Source organism: Rhinichthys klamathensis, unplaced genomic scaffold, assembly GCF_029890125.1.
Source record: "Rhinichthys klamathensis goyatoka isolate OS25496 unplaced genomic scaffold, OSU_Roscu_1.1 h1tg000066l_1, whole genome shotgun sequence".
NCBI classification, from domain to species: domain Eukaryota; kingdom Metazoa; phylum Chordata; class Actinopteri; order Cypriniformes; family Leuciscidae; genus Rhinichthys; species Rhinichthys klamathensis.
The window spans coordinates 1,570,832-1,591,781 of NW_026606609.1; the positions used below are offsets into that span (position 1 = coordinate 1,570,832).

At 37.8% G+C, this 20,950-nt stretch overlaps 2 protein-coding genes across 2 annotated transcripts; one reads left to right on the forward strand and one right to left on the reverse strand.

The window, feature by feature from the left end:
* Window positions 1-505: 505 nt before the first annotated feature.
* Window positions 506-10,144, forward strand: zgc:171775 (STKc_p38 domain-containing protein). Its single transcript, XM_056250039.1, has 12 exons — window positions 506-704; window positions 2,070-2,199; window positions 4,973-5,031; window positions 5,727-5,838; window positions 6,000-6,029; window positions 6,385-6,432; window positions 8,705-8,819; window positions 8,932-9,003; window positions 9,081-9,160; window positions 9,250-9,328; window positions 9,608-9,781; window positions 10,024-10,144. The coding sequence occupies exons 1-12, from the start codon at window positions 586-588 to the stop codon at window positions 10,083-10,085; spliced, it is 1,080 nt and encodes a 359-aa protein (XP_056106014.1). The 5' UTR covers window positions 506-585; the 3' UTR covers window positions 10,086-10,144.
* Window positions 10,145-14,286: 4,142 nt separating this feature from the next.
* On the reverse strand, window positions 14,287-18,843 carry krt5 (keratin 5). Its single transcript, XM_056250037.1, has 9 exons — window positions 18,187-18,843; window positions 16,722-16,930; window positions 16,551-16,611; window positions 16,353-16,448; window positions 16,097-16,261; window positions 15,878-16,003; window positions 15,425-15,645; window positions 15,274-15,326; window positions 14,287-15,154 (listed from the first exon to the last, which is right to left on the reverse strand). Exons 1-9 carry the CDS (start codon window positions 18,721-18,723, stop codon window positions 14,904-14,906), a joined length of 1,719 nt encoding a protein of 572 aa, XP_056106012.1. The 5' UTR covers window positions 18,724-18,843; the 3' UTR covers window positions 14,287-14,903.
* Between the last annotated feature and the right edge of the window lie 2,107 nt (window positions 18,844-20,950).

The following is a 20,950-nucleotide window of genomic DNA, read 5'->3' on the forward strand; positions in this document are numbered from 1 at the left end:
ACATCGTTGTCGTGTAAAATAGCCTACCGTATGTTTTTATACGATATTATATGTTTTAAAACCTACATAGTCTCATATCAGAAAGTGCATAAAATATTTGGCCTAGGCGACAAATATTTTAATATTTTCCAGTACAAAAAGCTATCATAGTTTGAAGTTTATACCAAAACACAATAATTATAGGCCTACCGTTATTATGGCTCTAAATTGAATCTCCCTCAAAGAGCTTTCAAATTCTTCCTGATATTTTGTTCAGTCTATTTCGTTTTTTTATGGTAGCCCAGTGGTCAATAAAACCCTAAACTTACTGGAAGTTCAACACGTTGTTGTTGAGGAATAAAAGACAGACGACAGTCAGGTTTATTCGACGCAAAAGACAAATAACTGTTATAATAGTTTTTGTTGGTATTTTGGTTGAGCAGAACACAAGGACCCTCACCTTCATCACGTGACGGTGAAGGTGCGTGGAGGTGGGCGTGTCCTCGCGACTCTCACTGGCGCTCACCCGGGTCACTGTGATCAATCCGAGTGGTCGAACAGTGCGCTTTGACGGAAGCGGACACGAAGATTAAGGTGCACGTCTCCATGGCTTCACCTCTGAAAGCGGGATTCCACAGACTGGAGATCCAGAAAACTACATGGGATGTTCCTGACCGATACACCTCACTCAAGCCCGTTGGCTCTGGAGCCTATGGGACTGTATGGTAAGAAAGGGGGCTTATGCTACTATAGGTCAGATTTATATATGTGAAAAGGGAGCTTATATATGTTAAGGGGGGTTTATACTCCACATGATAAGCGGAATTTATATATGGCGTTGGGCAAATAAGAGATATTACAAGATTTATATAGCCTATTAAAGTGTTTTATACATATAAAGGAGACTTATAGGCCTATAGTCTATGCCAGATTCTGGAACTGATTTGGAATATGAGGCATATGAACAAAGCCCTATTCAATTACGACTATTCTATTAGGAAACAGTACATTTACAGTAAAAGTAGTGTAGTAGATAGATGTAGTAATAATTCTATGTCTTGAGTTTGCATAATGCATCGTTTTTACAAACAGTACTGTCGAGCACCACAAACTACTGTTATGTTCATTATGCAGAAGTAGAGATTCAGTAATAAAAAATAATTTGCTATATGCATCTATGACATAGACTTGAGAGTGAGTGAGCCTTAGGTAAAATAAACAGCTGTGGACTCGCATACCTGAGGGACAGGTTTCAGCACGTTTGCTGATAACACAGAAATTCCCCCAAAATACTGACACTGTCTCAATCAATATATAGCCTAGCTCTCTTCAGTTATGAGCCTGTATAATTTTATTAATTTATAAGGACAATACACATTAATTATGTGTCAGATGTCCTTTGACCAGATGTTAAAACAACCATAAAACATTTCAAAAAAAATTTATGTAAAGAATATGCTTTAAATACCACATTTGTTTTGGTATTCAGACCTTGTGATAATATAAAAATGCCTGAACGAATACAATAAAAGCTATTTAAAAAATATATATAAAATCACTATTTTTAAAAAGCTTGAGCAAATATCAGACCAATTATTGGCACAAGAACAAGTCATGGCCTTTAGCTGTATATTTTAACTGTATACAGTATAGCCTATATAGTATATGGCAACTTTTTTTTCATAAGTTATATAAGATTAGTTAATATAATAATTTTTTTAAGTCAGTTTATTGTAATTTAAATTGAAATGACTTAAACATTCAAGTTAAATTTTTTTTTTACAGTGTATTATTATTTAAATATACGCATGAACTAAAAATGTAACAATCAAATGCACATCGTTTATTATTAAACAGTAAAATTATACATAATTTTTTATAAAATATGTAATAATAACAGGAAAGTGAACAAGGAAAAGCGACATCTTTAGCTATTAAAAAACAATATACCGTGATTGAATATAGTGAAAATATATTTGAGTTTTTTAGCTGTATGATATGCATGCCATCTCTCTCAGTTGTCTGTGAAAATGTATTTCATGTCAAATGAATGTGTGATGTGATGGTTTCTAATGATAACTTCTGTGCAGTTCTGCAAACGACCAGAAGACAAAGGAAAGGGTCGCCATTAAAAAGCTTTACAGACCATTCCAGTCTCTGATCCATGCTAAACGTGCCTACAGAGAACTCCGGCTGCTCCGTCACATCCAACACGACAATGTAAGTCTCAAATTCCCAAGAGGAGGACAGTAAATCTAGGATATCGTATGTTTCTGTATTATTTACATTGTTTTACTGTCTTCCTTATGGCAGCCTCATAGTTGATGAACTTTCATCCATCATTTAGAGCAGAGCTTTAACATTTGTTTTGTATGTATGTAGTTTGTGATAGCATCATAATCCTTTTGTCAATTGAAAGAGAATGAAAAGATTTCATGATACTTCTGTTGTGAAAGCCCCCCTTTATCTTCTCAAACCAGTTTCTGTGCTTAGTAAACAGTACGCTTGAGCTCACACTGATGCAGGTTTGTAGCGAGAGGTTTAAGAATAATTTATGCAATATGTTATCCTCTTTTCAAATTCCAGTTAAGTCACTGCAATTACAAATTCATTGTTATTTGTTTTAAACGTTTTTTAAAGGGCAAAGTTAATGATTTTTTTAAACAACAGCAAATAAACATTTATCTGCAAGCAGCAATTATGGGATCAAGCACAAAAGTACATTCAGGTCTGCATAAATGTGTGTGGTCATGACAAGGGTTTTTGAAATGAGTCAGTTAAGAAGATCAATATTCCTTTTAAAGGGATAGTCCACTCAAAAAAATGATCATTCTGTCATAATTTACTCACCCTCATGTTGTTCCAAAACTGTTATTAATTTCTTGCTTGTTCTGAACAAAGAAGATGATATTTAGAAAAATGTTGGTAACCAAACAGTTTCTGGTCCCCATTGACTTTCATAGTAATATGTTTTATACTCTGGGAGTCAATGGGGAACAGCAGCTGTTTAGTTGCCAACATTCTTCTAAATATGTTCCTTTGTGTTCAACAGTAGGAAGAAATTGAACGTGTATAAATATTGACAGAATTGACATTTTTCGGTTAACTATGTTCCCTTTAAATCCAATTCTGTTAGTGAGGCTTGGTCTGAAACTGATTTAAAGATGGGACACACTTTAAAGGAGGAGTATAAACAGAACACTAATTTGGTCAAATTGTTGACCCTGAAAAAAGTGTAATCATGGTAATGTGGAAAAAAATGAGATGGGAGGAAAAGACTATTAGAAATTTTGCATTTGCTACAATGAATATAGTTATTTATCCCACCTTATATTATTTCCATCACCAGTGTTGCACTTTGTTAGCGAATGCAAAACTTTTGCGTCCTCCCACAGAGTTTCTCAAGGGAAGGTAAACGTTTAGCGGGGACAGACCAAAGTTTTGCGAGCGAAAGCAAAGTTTCTCAAGCGAACGCGAAAAGTTTTGCTAGTGAATATAGGTAATATACACTCACCTAAAGGATTATTAGGAACACCTGTTCAATTTCTCATTAATGCAATTATCTAATCAACCAATCACATGGCAGTTGCTTCAATGCATTTAGGGGTGTGGTCCTGGTCAAGACAATCTCCTGAACTCCAAACTGAATGTCAGAATAGGAAAGAAAGGTGATTTAAGCAATTTTGAGCGTGGCATGGTTGTTGGTGCCAGACGGGCCGGTCTGAGTATTTCACAATCTGCTCAGTTACTGGGATTTTCACGCACAACCATTTCTAGGGTTTACAAAGAATGGTGTGAAAAAAGGGAAAAACATCCAGTATGCGGCAGTCCTGTGGGCGAAAATGCCTTGTTGGTGCTAGAGGTCAGAGGAGAATGGGCCGACTGATTCAAGCTGATAGAAGAGCAACTTTGACTGAAATAACCACTCGTTACAACCGAGGTATGCAGCAAAGCATTTGTGAAGCCACAACACGCACAACCTTGAGGCGGATGGGCTACAACAGCAGAAGACCCCACCGGGTACCACTCATCTCCACTACAAATAGGAAAAAGAGGCTACAATTTGCAAGAGCTCACCAAAATTGGACAGTTGAAGACTGGAAAAATGTTGCCTGGTCTGATGAGTCTCGATTTCTGTTGAGACATTCAGATGGTAGAGTCAGAATTTGGCGTAAACAGAATGAGAACATGGATCCATCATGCCTTGTTACCACTGTGCAGGCTGGTGGTGGTGGTGTAATGGTGTGGGGGATGTTTTCTTGGCACACTTTAGGCCCCTTAGTGCCAATTGGGCATCGTTTAAATGCCACGGCCTACCTGAGCATCGTTTCTGACCATGTCCATCCCTTTATGGCCACCATGTACCCATCCTCTGATGGCTACTTCCAGCAGGATAATGCACCATGTCACAAAGCTCCAATCATTTCAAATTGGTTTCTTGAACATGGCAATGAGTTCACTGTACTAAAATGCCCCCCACAGTTACCAGATCTCAACCCAATAGAGCATCTTTGGGATGTGGTGGAACGGGAGCTTCGTGCCCTGGATGTGCATCCCACAAATCTCCATCAACTGCAAGATGCTATCCTATCAATATGGGCCAACATTTCTAAAGAATGCTTTCAGCACCTTGTTGAATCAATGCCACGTAGAATTAAGGCAGTTCTGAAGGCGAAAGGGGATCAAACACAGTATTAGTATGGTGTTCCTAATAATCCTTTAGGTGAGTGTATTTGAGGTAATATATTCCACAGTTATAGTACATTTTTGCAATTTGTCGCCTGATCAGTCTTCTAATATTGTTCACAACTTTAAATCGAAGTTCTATGGTCTGTCATATACTTCTATTATGCGAGAAGCAACAAGAAAACTAACATTTCTTCCATTCTTGGGATAAATTATATTGTCCTTCGAATCATAATGAATGATGTTTAACAATTCATTAATTGGTAATGCACAGACTATTTCTGAATGTATTCTTCTTTCTGTGTAGGTGATCTGCCTCCTGAATGTCTTCACCCCTCATTCCTCGCTGGAGAAATTTGATACTTTGTGAGTGTGGGGATGAACAGAATGCATTCCTGTGCAGAAATCTTGCGCTTGTCATGACAGGCTGAGGGATGCAGTGCATGCTTGCATATGTGTGGATGTATTTGTGTGTGAGTGAGAGGATGTGCTCCATACAGAGATGTTTTATGGCCATTTAAAGTTGATTTGTGTGAAAAAAAAAAAATCAATTTTAAAATACGGTAACACTTTATTTTAAGGTGCTTGTAATAAGCAGTAATTAACAGTAATTAACAGTTAATAAGACACTTATAAGACCTTATAAGATGCATATAAGATGCATATAAGCATTAACTACTTCATATAAGGGTTAATTAAAGGTCCAGGCCCTGAAGAGATCAGGGAAACTACTCCCTCTTGGCAAGGTCAATTTTTAAGGGATTGGGAGTTTCTGTTACCATTTATGTTTGTTCGGCTGTTCTAAAAGTGCAATGTATTGATACTTGAGAAATGTATTATTTAATTTAATTTATTTATTATCATTAGTTAATGCTTATATGCATCTTATATCCATCTTATAAGGTCTTATAAGTGTCTTATTAACTGTTATTTATTGCTTATTACAAGCACCTTAAAATAAAGTGTTACCTAAAATACTTTTTTAAATCCCAGCTTCACTAAATTACAAACTTCAGTGATAGTGAAAATGCTTACATTTTCTAATGTTTTTTTCCCCCCAGCTATATGGTGATGCCATTTGTAGCTCAGGATCTTAGCCACATAATGAAGAAGAAACAATTAACCAGCAAAGTCATCATATACCTGTTCTATCAGATACTGCGAGGACTCAAGGTCTGCCTTATTTCTATTCACTGAAACTCTTTCATTCTTCTGTATTTCTGTTCTTGATGCCTTCGATAGATGTCATACACTAACTTCCTTGTATACCACTTATTGATGGCATTGAAACCTGAATATTGAATCATACTGCAGCTAATAATATGTTTCCTCAGTATATCCATTCTGCTGGGATTATTCATCGGGTATGTACTATGTAAATATTGCCTGTGTATTCATAGAGTCATAAATATACACAACCGTTCAAAAGTTTGGGGTTGGTAAAAGATTGTTTTTATGTTTTTGAAAGAAAAGTATTTTTTGCTCACCAAATTTGCATGTATTTGATACAGTAAAAACAGTAATATTGTGAAATATCAATACAAATCATTTCTTTTAATGTTTGTAAAATTGTAAATAATATATTAGGTTCATTTATATCCATGACACTTAAATAATCAGAATATGACCAAATTCTGATTAACTTTGGAATATTTTTGTGCATGTAAATGCAGTTCCTGATAAAACACGATGAAATGACACTAGTATATCTTGTTTCAGGATCTTAAGCCTAGTAACCTCGCAGTGGATGAAAACTGTGAATTAAAGGTAAACATAATGATCATAGAATAAATGATCAGCAAAATAATAGTAAATATATTACAAATAATTAGGGCTGGGCAAGTTAACGCGTTATTATCGCGTTAACGCATTTATTAATTAATGCCGACAAATTTTTTATCGCACGTTAACGCAGTTTTTTTATTTTTTTTATTTTGAAAGTCCGTTGCACACTGGCTCTAAATAGGACATAGGCCTAGAGTCAAACCATGGATCACAGGAGGGGTGGGATGTTGGTCAGCCAGCAAATAACCCACCCAAACCAGCTGCAGTGGAGAGGCTTTGGCAGGTGAACAGAAAGGGAGACAGCGCTCCGCGAGTGAATGACAGGCGCTCTATGGATAGTAACCATAGCAACGGCTTCTGTGCGCAACGCAGCTGTAGTCTTTTTAACTTAAATTAAAATTATACATAACTTTACCTGATGTGCCTGCGTGTAGTTTAGCGGGGATGCTCTGTAATGTGAATTCCCTTCTGTTGATGTCCTGATAACTATTTAAATATTGGAAACTCAAACAGCGAGCCGAGGATCAGTCTCTCTTCCAATGATTTGTACTGCGCGTCGTGTACAAAAAGTTATAGACAATCAAAATCCTTTTAGACAATTCAACTTCGGCAACGGGCGGGCGCGTGCGTGAGGCGAGCGCGTGAGGCGAGCATGAGCGCAACAGTTTCACAGAACGCACCCGCTTGTCGCTGCACCTTGTGCTCGACCAATTCACCTCACTCTAAAAGGCTGATACTTCTGTGTCGCTATACACTACGCGTTGGTTGGTTTTACTTCTGCGTCGTTGTCCGCGTTGACGCGCAATTACACATGCAGAGGGAGCATGTGAAACCCGTGGAGCGGTTCTAGCAATCACAGCGCTTGCGGTGCGCGTAGAATTGACGCGTCGTTAAATTTTTGGAGAGGTGCACGTCAGGGTACGACGTAAGTTCGACGCAGAAGTATAAATTGGGCTTTACCTCTGTTTAATGCGATCTTAGTGTACGTGCGAAACCATGGCATGACCAAACCTAAGCTACTATCAGAGAAGTAACGTTGGTCGACTTATATCTCATGACCTCTGACATAGACTGTTTCTGCTGCTAAAAGACACCTGTTGATACCTGTTAAGAAAAAAACCAAGAAAACTGGACTCGTTTTAACAAGCTAGATAAAAGGTAATGCCCTGGCAGTGGCAAATAGCTTTGTTTTAATATTTGATTTGATTACATTAATGTTTAAGTTGAGATTTACAATAAATATTTTATTGCTGTGTAAAGGGAATACTGCTGGTAAAAGCACCTTATTTGTTTAAAGTTTTTGCAAACCACATGTTATTACACTTTTGTGTATATAGCAGTACATTTAAATCAAAAGTGAGTAATAGACTACTTTAGAATTCATTATTAAAGTTTGCGCGTAACAATGCGATTAATCGCGATTAATCGCAAGAAAATCATGCGATTAATCGCGATTAAAATTTTTAATCGTTGCCCAGCACTACAAATAATATTACACAAAATTATCATTTGTTTCACTACTGCTTTTTTCCCCTCATAAAACCTTTCCTCATTCCTTGACCATTTTGTTTTTATTTATTTAAAGGGGCCATATTATGCCCTTTTTCAAAGTATTGATTTTGTTTTTGTACTCTACTAGAATAGGTTTTCATGCTTGAACGTTTAAAACATTATGTTTCACATATTTGACATTGTTGCAGCACCTCTCCCCCCAGTCTGTCAGTATCGCCAGATATGGTATTGTTATTGGGAGATGCGTGGCTCTACCATTGGAAAAAGCTTAACGGCTAACTTGGATCAGGTGTTTCTTGATAACCAATCACAGTACAGCCTTCATGTCACTGAATTTGGTTTCAGAGTTGTGCGACTGTTTGCGGATACCATAGAAATGAATGAGAAGTGCCGTAAACGGAATCATTCCTGTCGTGCAAATTTCCGTGACTTCTCTTATAAAACAGCATTATTTTTTTTCGGCCTAAAAATAGATCAATCCAAAATTAATTGTTAAGAGCAAACATGCTGAAGATTGGCGGACAAGCTGTCGATTCATTAAATTATAAGCTATTTCCTCACAAAAAGTTTTTTTTTTTTTTTTTTTTTTTTTTTTAGCATGGTGAAGCCTCTCCTCCATTGACATCCATTCAAAAAACGGCCTCTTGTCTCCTTCTCTGCGTATCCCTTTAAGCAATAAGAAAGGTTTGGTCCGATGGTGGAAAAGGGGCTTATGTGGCCTGTTTCTTACACTATTTGTTAGATTCTGGACTTTGGACTGGCAAGACACGCAGAAACTGAGATGACGGGCTATGTGGTGACACGCTGGTACAGAGCCCCCGAAGTCATTTACAACTGGATGCATTATACTCAAACAGGTGACCTTTGACCCTTTCATTATTGACCCGCCCAACACATTGTGTAAAAGGCGATTTAAAGAGTTTTAAGTCACTGTAGTCTTTTGTCACAATTTTACTGTTCTTTGTTCAGTTGATGTTTGGTCTGCTGGCTGCATCCTGGCTGAGATGATAACAGGAGAGGTGCTTTTCCCAGGCAGTGACAGTATCCTTTCTCTTTCCTCGCTTTTTAAATATGTCTGTCAAGCAAAAGAGTGCCTATTCCTTAACTTTATTGTTTAGGTATTGACCAGCTGAAGAAGATCCTCACCCTGACAGGCACACCAAACTCAACGCTTGTTATGAAAATGCAAAGCAAAGATGTAGGCATATACCATCAGACATCTGTTACTGTCTATTTTAGGAATATTTTTCGAGTCTGTTTGTCGTTATTGTATTGATGTGTTGGCAGGCTCAGTCATATGTGCGCTCACTTCCAGTCCAAAAGAAAAAGCCTTTCAAAGAGGTCTTTTCTGTTATGGATCCTTCTGGTATGTTCACAACTCCCATATTGATTTCACTTTTATAAACATTTTAAACCTAAAACCAATAGCACCCAGTAATTATTAACTAACAGCTTTATGTGTGTGATATTGCATTGTTTTGAATGGGTAAAAGTCGCCCTCTAGTGGTATACTAGTACATTAGCTACTATATTGCTATGATAGCTGTTATTATTTTGGCTTCGTAAAGCCAGTATAAAAGCTTGTCCCATCTGTTGCGTCTTTAACTGTAATTCAGCTTTGATTTAATGCGTGTTCCATCTACAGCCATCGATCTGTTGGAAGGCATGCTGGTTTTGGACCCGGAGGTCAGACTTACAGCAAAAAACGGCCTTTCACATCCATATCTGTCTGAGTTCCATGACCCTGAAAACGAGCCTGTGTCTCCTGCATACGATGATTCTTTTGAGAGTCTGGATCTGGCCGTCAGCGAATGGAAGAGTGAGAGGATACACACACACACACACACACACACACACACACACACACACACACACACACACACACACACACACACACACACACACACACACACACATAAAGCTCTTGTCTTATTTAACATTTAAAATGTCTTCTGTACTCTGGCACTCTGTTGAACCTGCTTTAAATACATTTTTGAAATTCTCATGTTGGTCTTGAGGTATTTATATTTAAAGCTACTCTGCCTTTTTTATTTCTCACAGGTCTTATCCACATGGAGATCATGACATTTGACCCAGACAACCCCAGAGTGACTGCAACATAATACCTCATCTTTACATCACCAGAACAGCACTCTAAAGAATTACAGACACTGATGAACTATTGTTTGCTTCTTTTATCAAACACAATTAGATATCTTTAACATCTGTTGTTATCAAGCACAGTTTATTAGATATTTAGCTATAAATCCTTTTTTGTTATCAAACACTTAACTGGCTATCTTCAAACATAGATATTGACTACATCAAGTGTGTAAACCAACTTTTAAAGAATGTACTCGAGCATTTTAAGATGAAATGAGGAAGTGTAAAAAATAAATGATTTTTTTTTGTGGATGTCTTTGTGCTATCATTATATTATATACAATTATATTATATTGACTTTTATATTGAGGCAATTCGCTTTATTTTACAGTGTCAGTTATAGATTTTACATGTAGCCTAGTTACTGTAGTAATAACTATAAATTATGCATAATTACATGCAATTAACCCTAATCCTAAGTACATATACTTAATTTTTATCACTCAGTACTTATATGTATTATTACACTGTAATACTGGCACCTTAAAATAAAGTGTAAACTATATTGGCATTGAATATTAACTGTTTATCCTCATGTGAGGATCATCACCCTAAAATTAAATTTAAAAGGCATCGATCTATAGTTTCTTGTAGCTATTAAGACCCAATTTATACTGTGGTATTACATATATATTTATATATAAAATGTTATTAGGAAAATATTTAGTTTGTTTTAAATGACATTTTTAGCTGTTTCCTTTTCTACTCCTAACGTAATTTTAATTTATTTACTCATCTATTTGTTGTCTTTTTACCTGTTTTTTTTTTTTTTTTTTTTACAGGTTTTTTAAAAATATATATTTTACATGAACTTTTCCATGAACCCCTAAATTAACCCATAGGCTACTTTCTTTAAAAAAAAAAGCGGTAAAATTGACAAATACCCGTTAGGGGACGCTATTAGCTAGTAAGTAAAGTTAGTAAGTTACAAGTTTCCATTGAACAATTCTGATCTGCTTTGATATTTCCTGCACCGTTAAAGATGTATATTTGATTTTGGATCTACTAGATGAGCGTGTCAAGAAGCTGTATCAGGTTTGTTTGTATTGGTATTATTTGACCTGCTCGCGAGCCGCGAGGTCTTCACTCTGATAAATCAATCAACGGCTTTCAACAGAGGGTAGGCTACATTAGTTATCTCTCAAAGGACAATTTCTATCAGGTGTATCCACTTAAAAACAACAACAGAATTGTCCCTTAAAGGAGTACGAGTAATACTAACTGACCAGCCAGCTAAACCCTCATTGAATGGAAGCTTAGTTTGCCTGTTGTAACCAGATATCTTGGCTCTGCTTGGTCAGGTGTGGTTTTAGGTCCTATGGGAACGTGTTTGGGTAGTGTTTATCTGTTTAGACAACACATGTTTAATGTGTAGTGTACATTTAACAGCGATATTTAACTCTCTGAAGTGTTGTGACTTTTGTAACCCGCATGTTTTCTGACTGTAGGCTATTGAGTATGTTGCCCTATTCACTCTTGAGGTGATGACGATCATGAAATGAATGTGTCCTTTCCCCTATTGCACCATGTCCTAGTCAATATTCAGAACAGTTATGAATCAATAGTAGTTTTTCAATATTCAGTTTGAAACCTTTTACATTTGTTCCCCACAGTCTCTCTGGTCACATCTATGGATCTAGAATACAATAAATGTCCTTGTTTGTACAACCCCAAATCTAGAAATGTTGGGGCATATTGTAAAATGCAAGAAAATCAAGAATATGTGATATGTTAATTCTCTATAACCTTTATTTAACTGACAAAAGTACAAAGAAAAGATTTTCAAAGTTTTCACTAACTAACTTAAGAGTATTTTGTGTAGTAAATTTAGATTTTGATGGCTGCAACACACTTGAAAAAAACTTGGGACAGAGGCATGTTTACCAGTGTGTCACATCACCTTTCCTTTTAATTAAAAGTTTGGGAATTGAGGATAATAATTGTTGAAGTTTTGCAAATAGATTTCAGGCTCAATTTCACCTGATAAAAGTCAGCTGCTTAACAGTCTGTGATCGTCGTTGTCTGATTCTCCTTTTCATGATGGGTCATACATTTTCAATAAGAGACAGATCTGGACTGCGGGCAGCCAGTCAAGCACATCCACGTTTCTAGACACTCTACGGTGTAGAGTGTCTAGAAACCACTCTGTTTTAGCATGTGCAGAATGAGGACTGGCGTTGTCTTGCTCCCCAGGAAAGATGTCAACTTGCCATTAACATGTCTCCACATCAATGGTACCTTCACACATATGCAAGTCACCCATGCCGTTTGCACTGATCCGCCCCCATACCATGACTGATGAAAGTCTGGATGGTCCCTTTCGTCTTTGGGATTGAGAACTCGATGTCTGTTTTTCCCCAAAAACAAGCTGAAATGTGGACTCATCTGACCTCAGCTCACATTTCCACTGTGTTTTGGATCATCTGAGATGAGCTCGGGCCCAGAGAACTCGCCAGCATTTCTGCATTGAACAGATGTATAGCTTTCTCCCTGCGTAACAGAGACTCAAGTGGCATTTCTGGATGCAGTAGCAGACTCTGTTAAGTGACAATGGTTTTCCAAAGTACTCCCGAGCCCATGTGACTATTTAACAGAGTAGCATGATGGTTTCTCATGCAATGCCATGAGGGGTCAAAGGTCATGCACATTCAGGTATCCTGCCTTACCCTACATGTACTGAGATTTCTCTGGATTCCCTGAATAAGGCGAAAGACCTAAATTCTGTGCAATCTTGCATTTAGAAATGTGATTTTTGAATTGTTTGACAATTCTCTCATGATATTTGGGACAAAGTGATGAGCCATGACCATCTTTGCTTGCAAAGACTGAGATGCTCCTTTTACACTCAATCATAATATTCAATTCAATTCACGTTTATTTGTATGGTGCTTTTCACAATACACATCATTTCAAAGCAGCTTTACAGAAAGTGCATGAGTCCATATTACAATTAAGAGTGATGTGTTATCAGAGGTAAGTGTCTAAGTTATGTATTTCAGAAATGTACATATACAAAATCACAGTTAGCTAAAAATGTATTAATTTAAACAATGTAATAATTTGATGCAGAAACAATGAGCTCATTGAAGTAATGAATATGTTTGTTAACAAATGATTATAATTATAATACACTCACCTATTACCAATTCACCTACTTATTGGACTGTTTCATTGAAGTGTTTCATTTGGATATTCTATAAGCTTTTCATTTTTATTTAACCTCTGTCCCAACATTTTTGGAGTTTGTTGCAGCCATCAAAAACAAAATTTGTTTATATTTACAAAATACGCTTAATTTGGTCAATGAAAATTTTTAAAATCTTTTTTATTCTTTAAAAAAAAAAAACTTTGTCAGTTAAATAAAGATTAAAGAGAATTAACAAATCATAGATTATTGATTTTATTGCATTTTACAAAATGTCCCAAACAAATTTTGGGTTGTAATATTATTTTGTGCTGATTTTCTATTATTTTATTTATAATTGCTGGTCTTGCAGCTTTGTCCCTTAAAAAACATAGTCCTTAAGGTATTTAAAAGAATACTGTGGTATTATATGGTACCTTTGTTTTATGTTTTGGTACATTTTCTTATTGATCCATGTTTTTTTTTTTTTTGTTGTCTGATCTACAGTCTGTATACGGTATTATGTTTGCAAGGATGAATTCCTTATATGGGTAAAAATTGTCCTGTTATAATAATAAAGACAAAACAGCTAATTAAAAGAATAAAAAAATTGAAGAAAAAAAAACGTTATTAAGTAGAATGTATTTAAAGTTTTGTGTTGCAGCTCACCAAAACCTTAGTGACAATTACGAATTAATTTGTAATATTTGAAAAATACCTTAATATATATATATATATATTAATCTTTTTTAAAGTAATGATTGATATGTGTACACTCACATGTATTTAATATTTAAGTTAAATCATGGAAAAGTTAGTATTTTTAGATTTAAACTTTTTGTGAAAATGGCATAAAAGGTGTTTGAAACCATAGACTACTTTGTTTTTATATTCCTTTTTCTTGATTGTGGACACTATGTCATTGACTCATATACCTATATGGCAGTGATGATTAAATTCAATTTAAGTTGCATTTTTTGTTTTCCTATGTTGTGTAAAAGAGAAAGGTCAATGAAATAAAAACTGAAGACAAGTGATTGTATATAACCCTGATTTATTGATGTTTCCATGTGGTACATGGTTGGATGAAAACCACAATTGTGACAGAACAGCTCATCAGCCCATCATCCAAAATCAGGGAAAGAAAAAAGTAAAAGTTACTCCTCTCTAGGAAGTAAAATCTCAAATGAGTAGCTTTTGTTGCACTATGATGAAGCAGAAGTATTATAAATGCTGGTTGTAGTGACAAGGAATTTTAAGTCAGTTAAAAAGCCATTTATTTTATGTGCATTTAATGCTTACATGTTGTGACAGAGCAACAAAAGCTATTCAGCCCGAAAAAATACTTGAGCTCCATGCTTTGTCTCTCTTATTAGCTCTTTTCCGATTGTGCATCCCCTAAAGGACAATTTGTACTCTGGCTGAGGAGCGATGCCAAGGGGAAACAACTAGAATCAAAAACAGCACGGTGAATGTGAAAAGCCGTTCTGCAGGTACAGTATATAACACTTTGACATTAGAGTCTCTTTGGGTCACTGTGGATTTTGGGGGTTAAACGCATAAAAAAAATGTATGAACATTGAAATGTGGAGTGAAAAGATCTTGTTGCTCAGGTGGTAGATCATATTAGGTAGGGGGAACTGGGTGGACGAGTTTAGAAGCGGCGCTTCTGGCTGGACTGCACCACAGAGGAGCGGGACATTGACATTTGACCACCGCCGCCACCGCCACTCATGCTCATGCTGGAGCCACCGCCATATCCAAAGCCACTGCCGCCGCTGCCGCCACCGAAGCCGCTGCCACCACCGTAGCCGCCGCCGCCACCACCGTAGCTGCTGCCACCACCACCGTAGCTGCTGCCACCACCGAATCCGTAGCCGCCGCCACCGCCGCCGCCACCACTACCTGTGAACCAACAAACAAAGACATTAGTTATACTGAACACCAATGCAGTTATTACAGCAAATTATGTGCTGATAATGTCTTTTTATCTAAGGTAAAGATAAAAAATATAATAAGCTTACTGCTGCTTGACTCCTGAATGTGGATGGTTGCAGAACTTCCACCAGAAGCAATCCTGACAAAATGAAAATAAAATAAATGTCAATGTCTATATAAAGACAAATTTCAAGAGAAAAAAAATACATAAGCTTTCAAATTAGAAAAGTGACTGACCTGGTCTCCTCTCCTTCCAGAAGCTTCCTGTAGGTTGCGATCTCAATGTCCAAGGCCAGTTTGACATTCATGAGCTCCTGGTACTCACGCACCTGGCGCGCCATATCCTGCTTTGCTCTTTGCAGGGCCTCCTCCAGTTCCTTAATGCGGAGCTTGGCATCCTTCACTGCCAGTTCTCCACGTTCCTCAGCCTCAGCGATTTGAGATTCAAGGTTGGACCGCTAAGCAATTCAAAGAAGACATTACAACTTTAGTTTTCAGCAGCACTTTTACATTATTCCTGTCCTCTTCTGTAGGAACTCCTTTACATTATTCCCAACATAACATGCATTGCTAATTGGATAAACCTTTATTTGAAAGTACATTTAGTACACACTAAGGATTTGGTTGGCAATCTAATTCAGGCCAAAACCTCATCCAAAGACTAACACTAAAGACTAAAAGACTACGTACTTGTCCCTTGACAGCTTCAATTTCATTCTGAAGTCTGCTGATCATGCGGTTCAGCTCGGCAATTTCAGACTTGGTGTTGCGAAGGTCATCTCCATATTTGCCAGCAGATGACTGCATCTCCTCGAACTAGAAGGTGAAAAGAGAGACATTTTCATTAGGATCTGTCAGTTGGTTGCTTAAACATAGTGTTTGTTTGATGCTTGAAAGTCTTTTTCTCACCTTCTGTTTGTACCACGACTCAGCCTCAGCGCGGCTGCGGTTGGCAATGTCCTCATACTGAGCACGGACCTCGGCAACGATGGAATCCATGTCCAGGTTGCGACTATTGTCCATTTCCACAATGACTGATGTGTCTTTGATCTGTCCCTGTAGTTCGCGCAGCTCCTAAAATTGCAAGGATAAGGTATAAGGCAATGAGATAAATCTTACATAAAACTAGCCTTGCAGTCATCATATAGTTCCATCAAATGCTCACCTCCTCAAAGATGGCTCTAAGGAAGTTGATTTCATCTTGAAGGGAATCAACCTTGGCCTCAAGCTCAACCTTGTTCATGTACGCAGAGTCAACATCCTATGAAGAAATGTACAAAGCTCAATATAATGGGTGGACTCTACAATCAAAATAATTGTAAAAATATAACCAGGGGGCCAAGAAAGCAGCCAAAGGTATTACCTTCTTGAGCAGGACAAATTCGTTTTCCACTGCGGCACGCTTGTTGATTTCATCCTCATATCTGCAAAAATAAGTTTTCCATTTTAGCAAATTCATTGTGAAATTATACCATTCGCACAAAGTGTGGTTCATAGAACCCTGAGCATTTTCTTGCACAGCTACTGTACTTACTTGTTCTTGAAGTCCTCAACCAAATTCTGCATGTTCTTCATCTCTCCTTCTAGCTTCATCTTTTCATTACCAAGTCCATCAAGCTGTCTGCGCAGGTTGGAGATGTAGGCCTCGAACATGGCATCGATGTTGGAGCGGGTGGATGTCTGGTCCTGCAGTAAACTCCATTTTGTCTCAAGCACTTTGTTCTGCTGTTCTAGGAAGCGCACCTGTATTTGAAATAAACCAATAAAGGATTTGAATAAATAGCTTTATTAGAAAAAGAAGGCATGAGAACCTTTTGATGTGCCATTACTTATGCCACAGGATGTGTCTTCTACAGTAATTATCAAGCACACCTCTTATTGCATATCCAGACTTGTATTGACACACCTTTGGCAACTTAAAAAAAAAAAAAAAGCATATGTGACATGCTGTGTTGGCCAGCACAACTTCTTGGAGTAACTGTCCTGTTAATATGTACACTCCCCTTTGAGATCATAAATATGACACCACAACATGTTTAGACTCTCTGTGCTATTAAAACAATGTTTCCCTCCTGGCATAAAGGCGAGGCTCCTATGAGACCTGTGCCAAATGGCAAGCCTTAACAGAGATGATATGACACGCCTTTCCCCTCAGGTGTTAACTGTACCCACCGTTCTGCATATTCATGGAATGTAGTTAATAATAAGTACAACCTCACAATTACTTTAAACTTGCAGGATTCACATGAAAAGAACAAAGCAGTAATGACATCAGTAGTTATTTGAGCTACATTATTGCTGATCATATCTCTTGTCAGAATCATACAAATGGGCGTAGCACCTACAGTGGGGGTGAAATTTACAAGGTGTGGTTACATAGCGAACTCCCCAAAGGTCTCAGAGAATCAAAATAGGAAACTAGGTTTGTTTAAGAAAAAAAATAAAATGATTAAGTAAGAGTTAAAGATGATACTCGTTTGTCACACACAAACACACACACACACACACACACACACACACACACACACACACACACACACACATCTGCATTGGTGCCATAGGGATAGAAGAAAAACTTGATCCATGCCCTTATTTGGATTGGATCAGTCATTGGATCTCATCGGGCTTGGGTTTCTAAACTCACCCTCAAAGAACAAGAACAATTGTATACAAGGAAAGCAACTCAAGACTGTCCTAAGATATAGACTTTGACTGCTTGACTGAAGTTGAGTGATAATGATGCAGAGGTGGCATATGCAATGGCACCCAGTCTCCTACTGTGTGTGCTTACTGTTACACTGAATCTGACACTAGCAGGATTTCTGGGTGCAAGTGACTGGCTGTGAAATATTTAATGAGCAGACCTCAGATCATATGAAGGCCCTTGAAATGTGTGCACGTAAACCAAACGTTGAATGAATGAATAGTCAAAATGTCAGATGTGCAAGATCAGATTGTTGTGTTGTGCAGCTGAGTATGTTTGCAAAGAGAAGACTAACCTTGTCAATGAAGGAAGCAAAGCGGTTGTTGAGGTTCTTGATCTGCTCTTTCTCCTGGGTGCGGACAGCTTGGATGTTGGGGTCGATGTCTAGGTTCAATGGAGCTAGGAGGCTCTGGTTGACTGTGACAGCTGTGATGGGTGCCATACCGCCTTGACCGAATCCACCACCAAATCCACCACCGCCGAATCCTCCACCGCCGAATCCTGCACCACCACCGCCGAAACCACCACCGCCGAATCCAGAACCACCGCCGAATCCTCCACCGCCGAAGCCACCTCCTTGACCTCCTCCAAAGCCACCGCCGCCGCCGCCAATGCTGTAGCTGTAGCTTTGTCCAGATCCTCCTCCAAAACCTCCGCCACCACCACCACCGCCGGATTGACGGAATGACACAGAGCTCATCCTGCTGCCCATGGGTGCTGCGCTGGCAGACATGCTAGAGAAGCTCTTCCTAATACCTCCTCCACCAAAGCCGCCGCCGCCGCCGCTCATGCTTCCACCACTGGAACGGTAGGATGTTTTGATCGAAGTCATGATTGCTGTCGTCTATGAGGGGGTGTGGATCGGATAGAAAAAGAGCAGGAGGAGACAGAGAGATCCAGAGCAGGTGAGCTCACTAAGAGGAAAGTTAAATCCCTCTAAGTGTCTTCTTCAATGAGTGCAGGAGCTTTTATACCTCTTGTGCCACGGGAGGGGCTCATCTGGCCACTCCTCTTTCAGCCTCAGGCTCCTGTCCTTTCACCCCTCTGCAAGTGATACATACACCCATCTTGCTAGGCTGGTATGGGAGTACTTTCAGCAGAGAGGGCCACACCCTACCTTACATGCACACACACACTCACATAAAGTGAAGAGATTAAGGAGGAACAGGGAGTAGAAAAACAAGATCAAAACTTCCTGAAATTCTACACAGCCTCTTTTTGCATCTACTACAAAACTTTTGTATTTTACTAGTGCTCTGTAATCCAAAACACCATCGTTATAGGCCAGATGGCATTCTATAAATTAATGCATGGCAAACTAAACAACTCTATGCATATTTCATGAATTTGGGAGGGACATGGCTCTCTGTTTGCTTTAAGCAGCATGCAGGAGTATTAAATAGGGGAATATTTGATGAAGAGCTTGAATGTTGAAGCTTGGCGCTCGTCCTGAAAGCCATTGTGACCTGCAGGGTCCTCTTTCCAGTCAAACAATCAAGCTACTGTTCTCTCACCTCAATGGCTCTGTAACGAACACTACTTCACCACCTTGTTCTGTGGTTCCCAGAGGGCTGATGCAGTTGCATGCAAAGTAGATTTTTATGTTACCTCGTAATAAAACACATGGCGCAAACTTTAAAGGGAATGTATACAGCATTGTTTTCATATTGATAGTTACAGGTAAGTGTCAGAACTCACAACAGTACACGGTGACTGCAAGAGCAGTGTGCTTATTTCTGTAGCTGTCTTTAGGTGGCATTATTTAGCAACGTGTGCTGCTTTTGTTGGCATGTCAGTATCACCCTTATCATATTTAAATGGTTTAGAACTGCAGGCTTGCTGCTGAAGTGGACAGGTCTGAGAGATTAATGTAGAAACCATGTAAATATTTACCAGACAAAGTATGGCAGGAAGAGAGAATGTCATGTTTATTGCCACTTGCATAGCCACTTGTTACTGAGGGAAAATTGTGCAAAATAAAGTGTTTGCAGATTATAAGCAGACATTCTACTAATCTTTAATAAGAGTTAGTTAACATGTAGTTGCAAAGTTAATTATAGTCAGTAGAATGTCTGAAATGGACCATCTAAATAAAGTGTTACCTTCCCTTTAAAAAAAAAGATTGGTATCAATATATATATATATATATATATATGAATGATAATTTCCTCTATTTTCGATCACTTACAGTTAATATTTAAAAACACCAAAAAAAACTGTTAAATGTAATATTTAGTAAATATCAGAATAAATGTAAATTTTTCATACTGAACATTCTAATTTTATGATGCCTAAATTCACTTGATAGAATTTGAAATTATTCATTTTAGTTTTTACTGTTTTATTTGTTATTTATTTGGACAAAATAGTATATCAGTCTATCACAAGAGGATAAAAAAAAAGGCAAAACAATTAAAATAGTGCAGCAACAACGTCTCAGGCAGGACATTGTGTAACATTTGCATTAAAAGCGAAAAACATAAAACAGGACACGTGATATTATAAAACTGACTCTAAATTATGATTGCAGGAGGCACATTTGAAGAACATTTCAGTCTGTATTTCTTACAGAAAAAAACACTCTATATAGACTTCTGTTAACACTTCTAATTGGATTTTAATCAGATATGCACAAAAATTGGATTTGGACTGACTGTGTGAACATAGCCTTGGTAAGACCTTAATAAAATCAGACCAGTCCAATTCCTTGTCTTCTGTCTTCCTTCCTCTGATGTCTGTGGATACCTTCCTTCAATAGACATTGTTTTATGCACATATTTATCTCAAGACATTTCTCTAAAGAGCATTCTCTAAAAAAAACTCTAAATGCTTTGCCTTCACTAAAACACTTTTGTGTTAAAGTCACAAATTCATGTGCCTTTGGTTTTACCTAAGATCTCACTTGAATAAGATCATTCAGTCTGGCACGCAACAGTCATGAAGAACCATAAAAATCGTGCAGTGTGTACTCGACTTAATTCAGGCTTTGTGTGGCATCAGCAGACTGAGCAACAAAGAAAAGTGAATCGTTGATCGGTTAGTCATACCAAGTGTGTTTT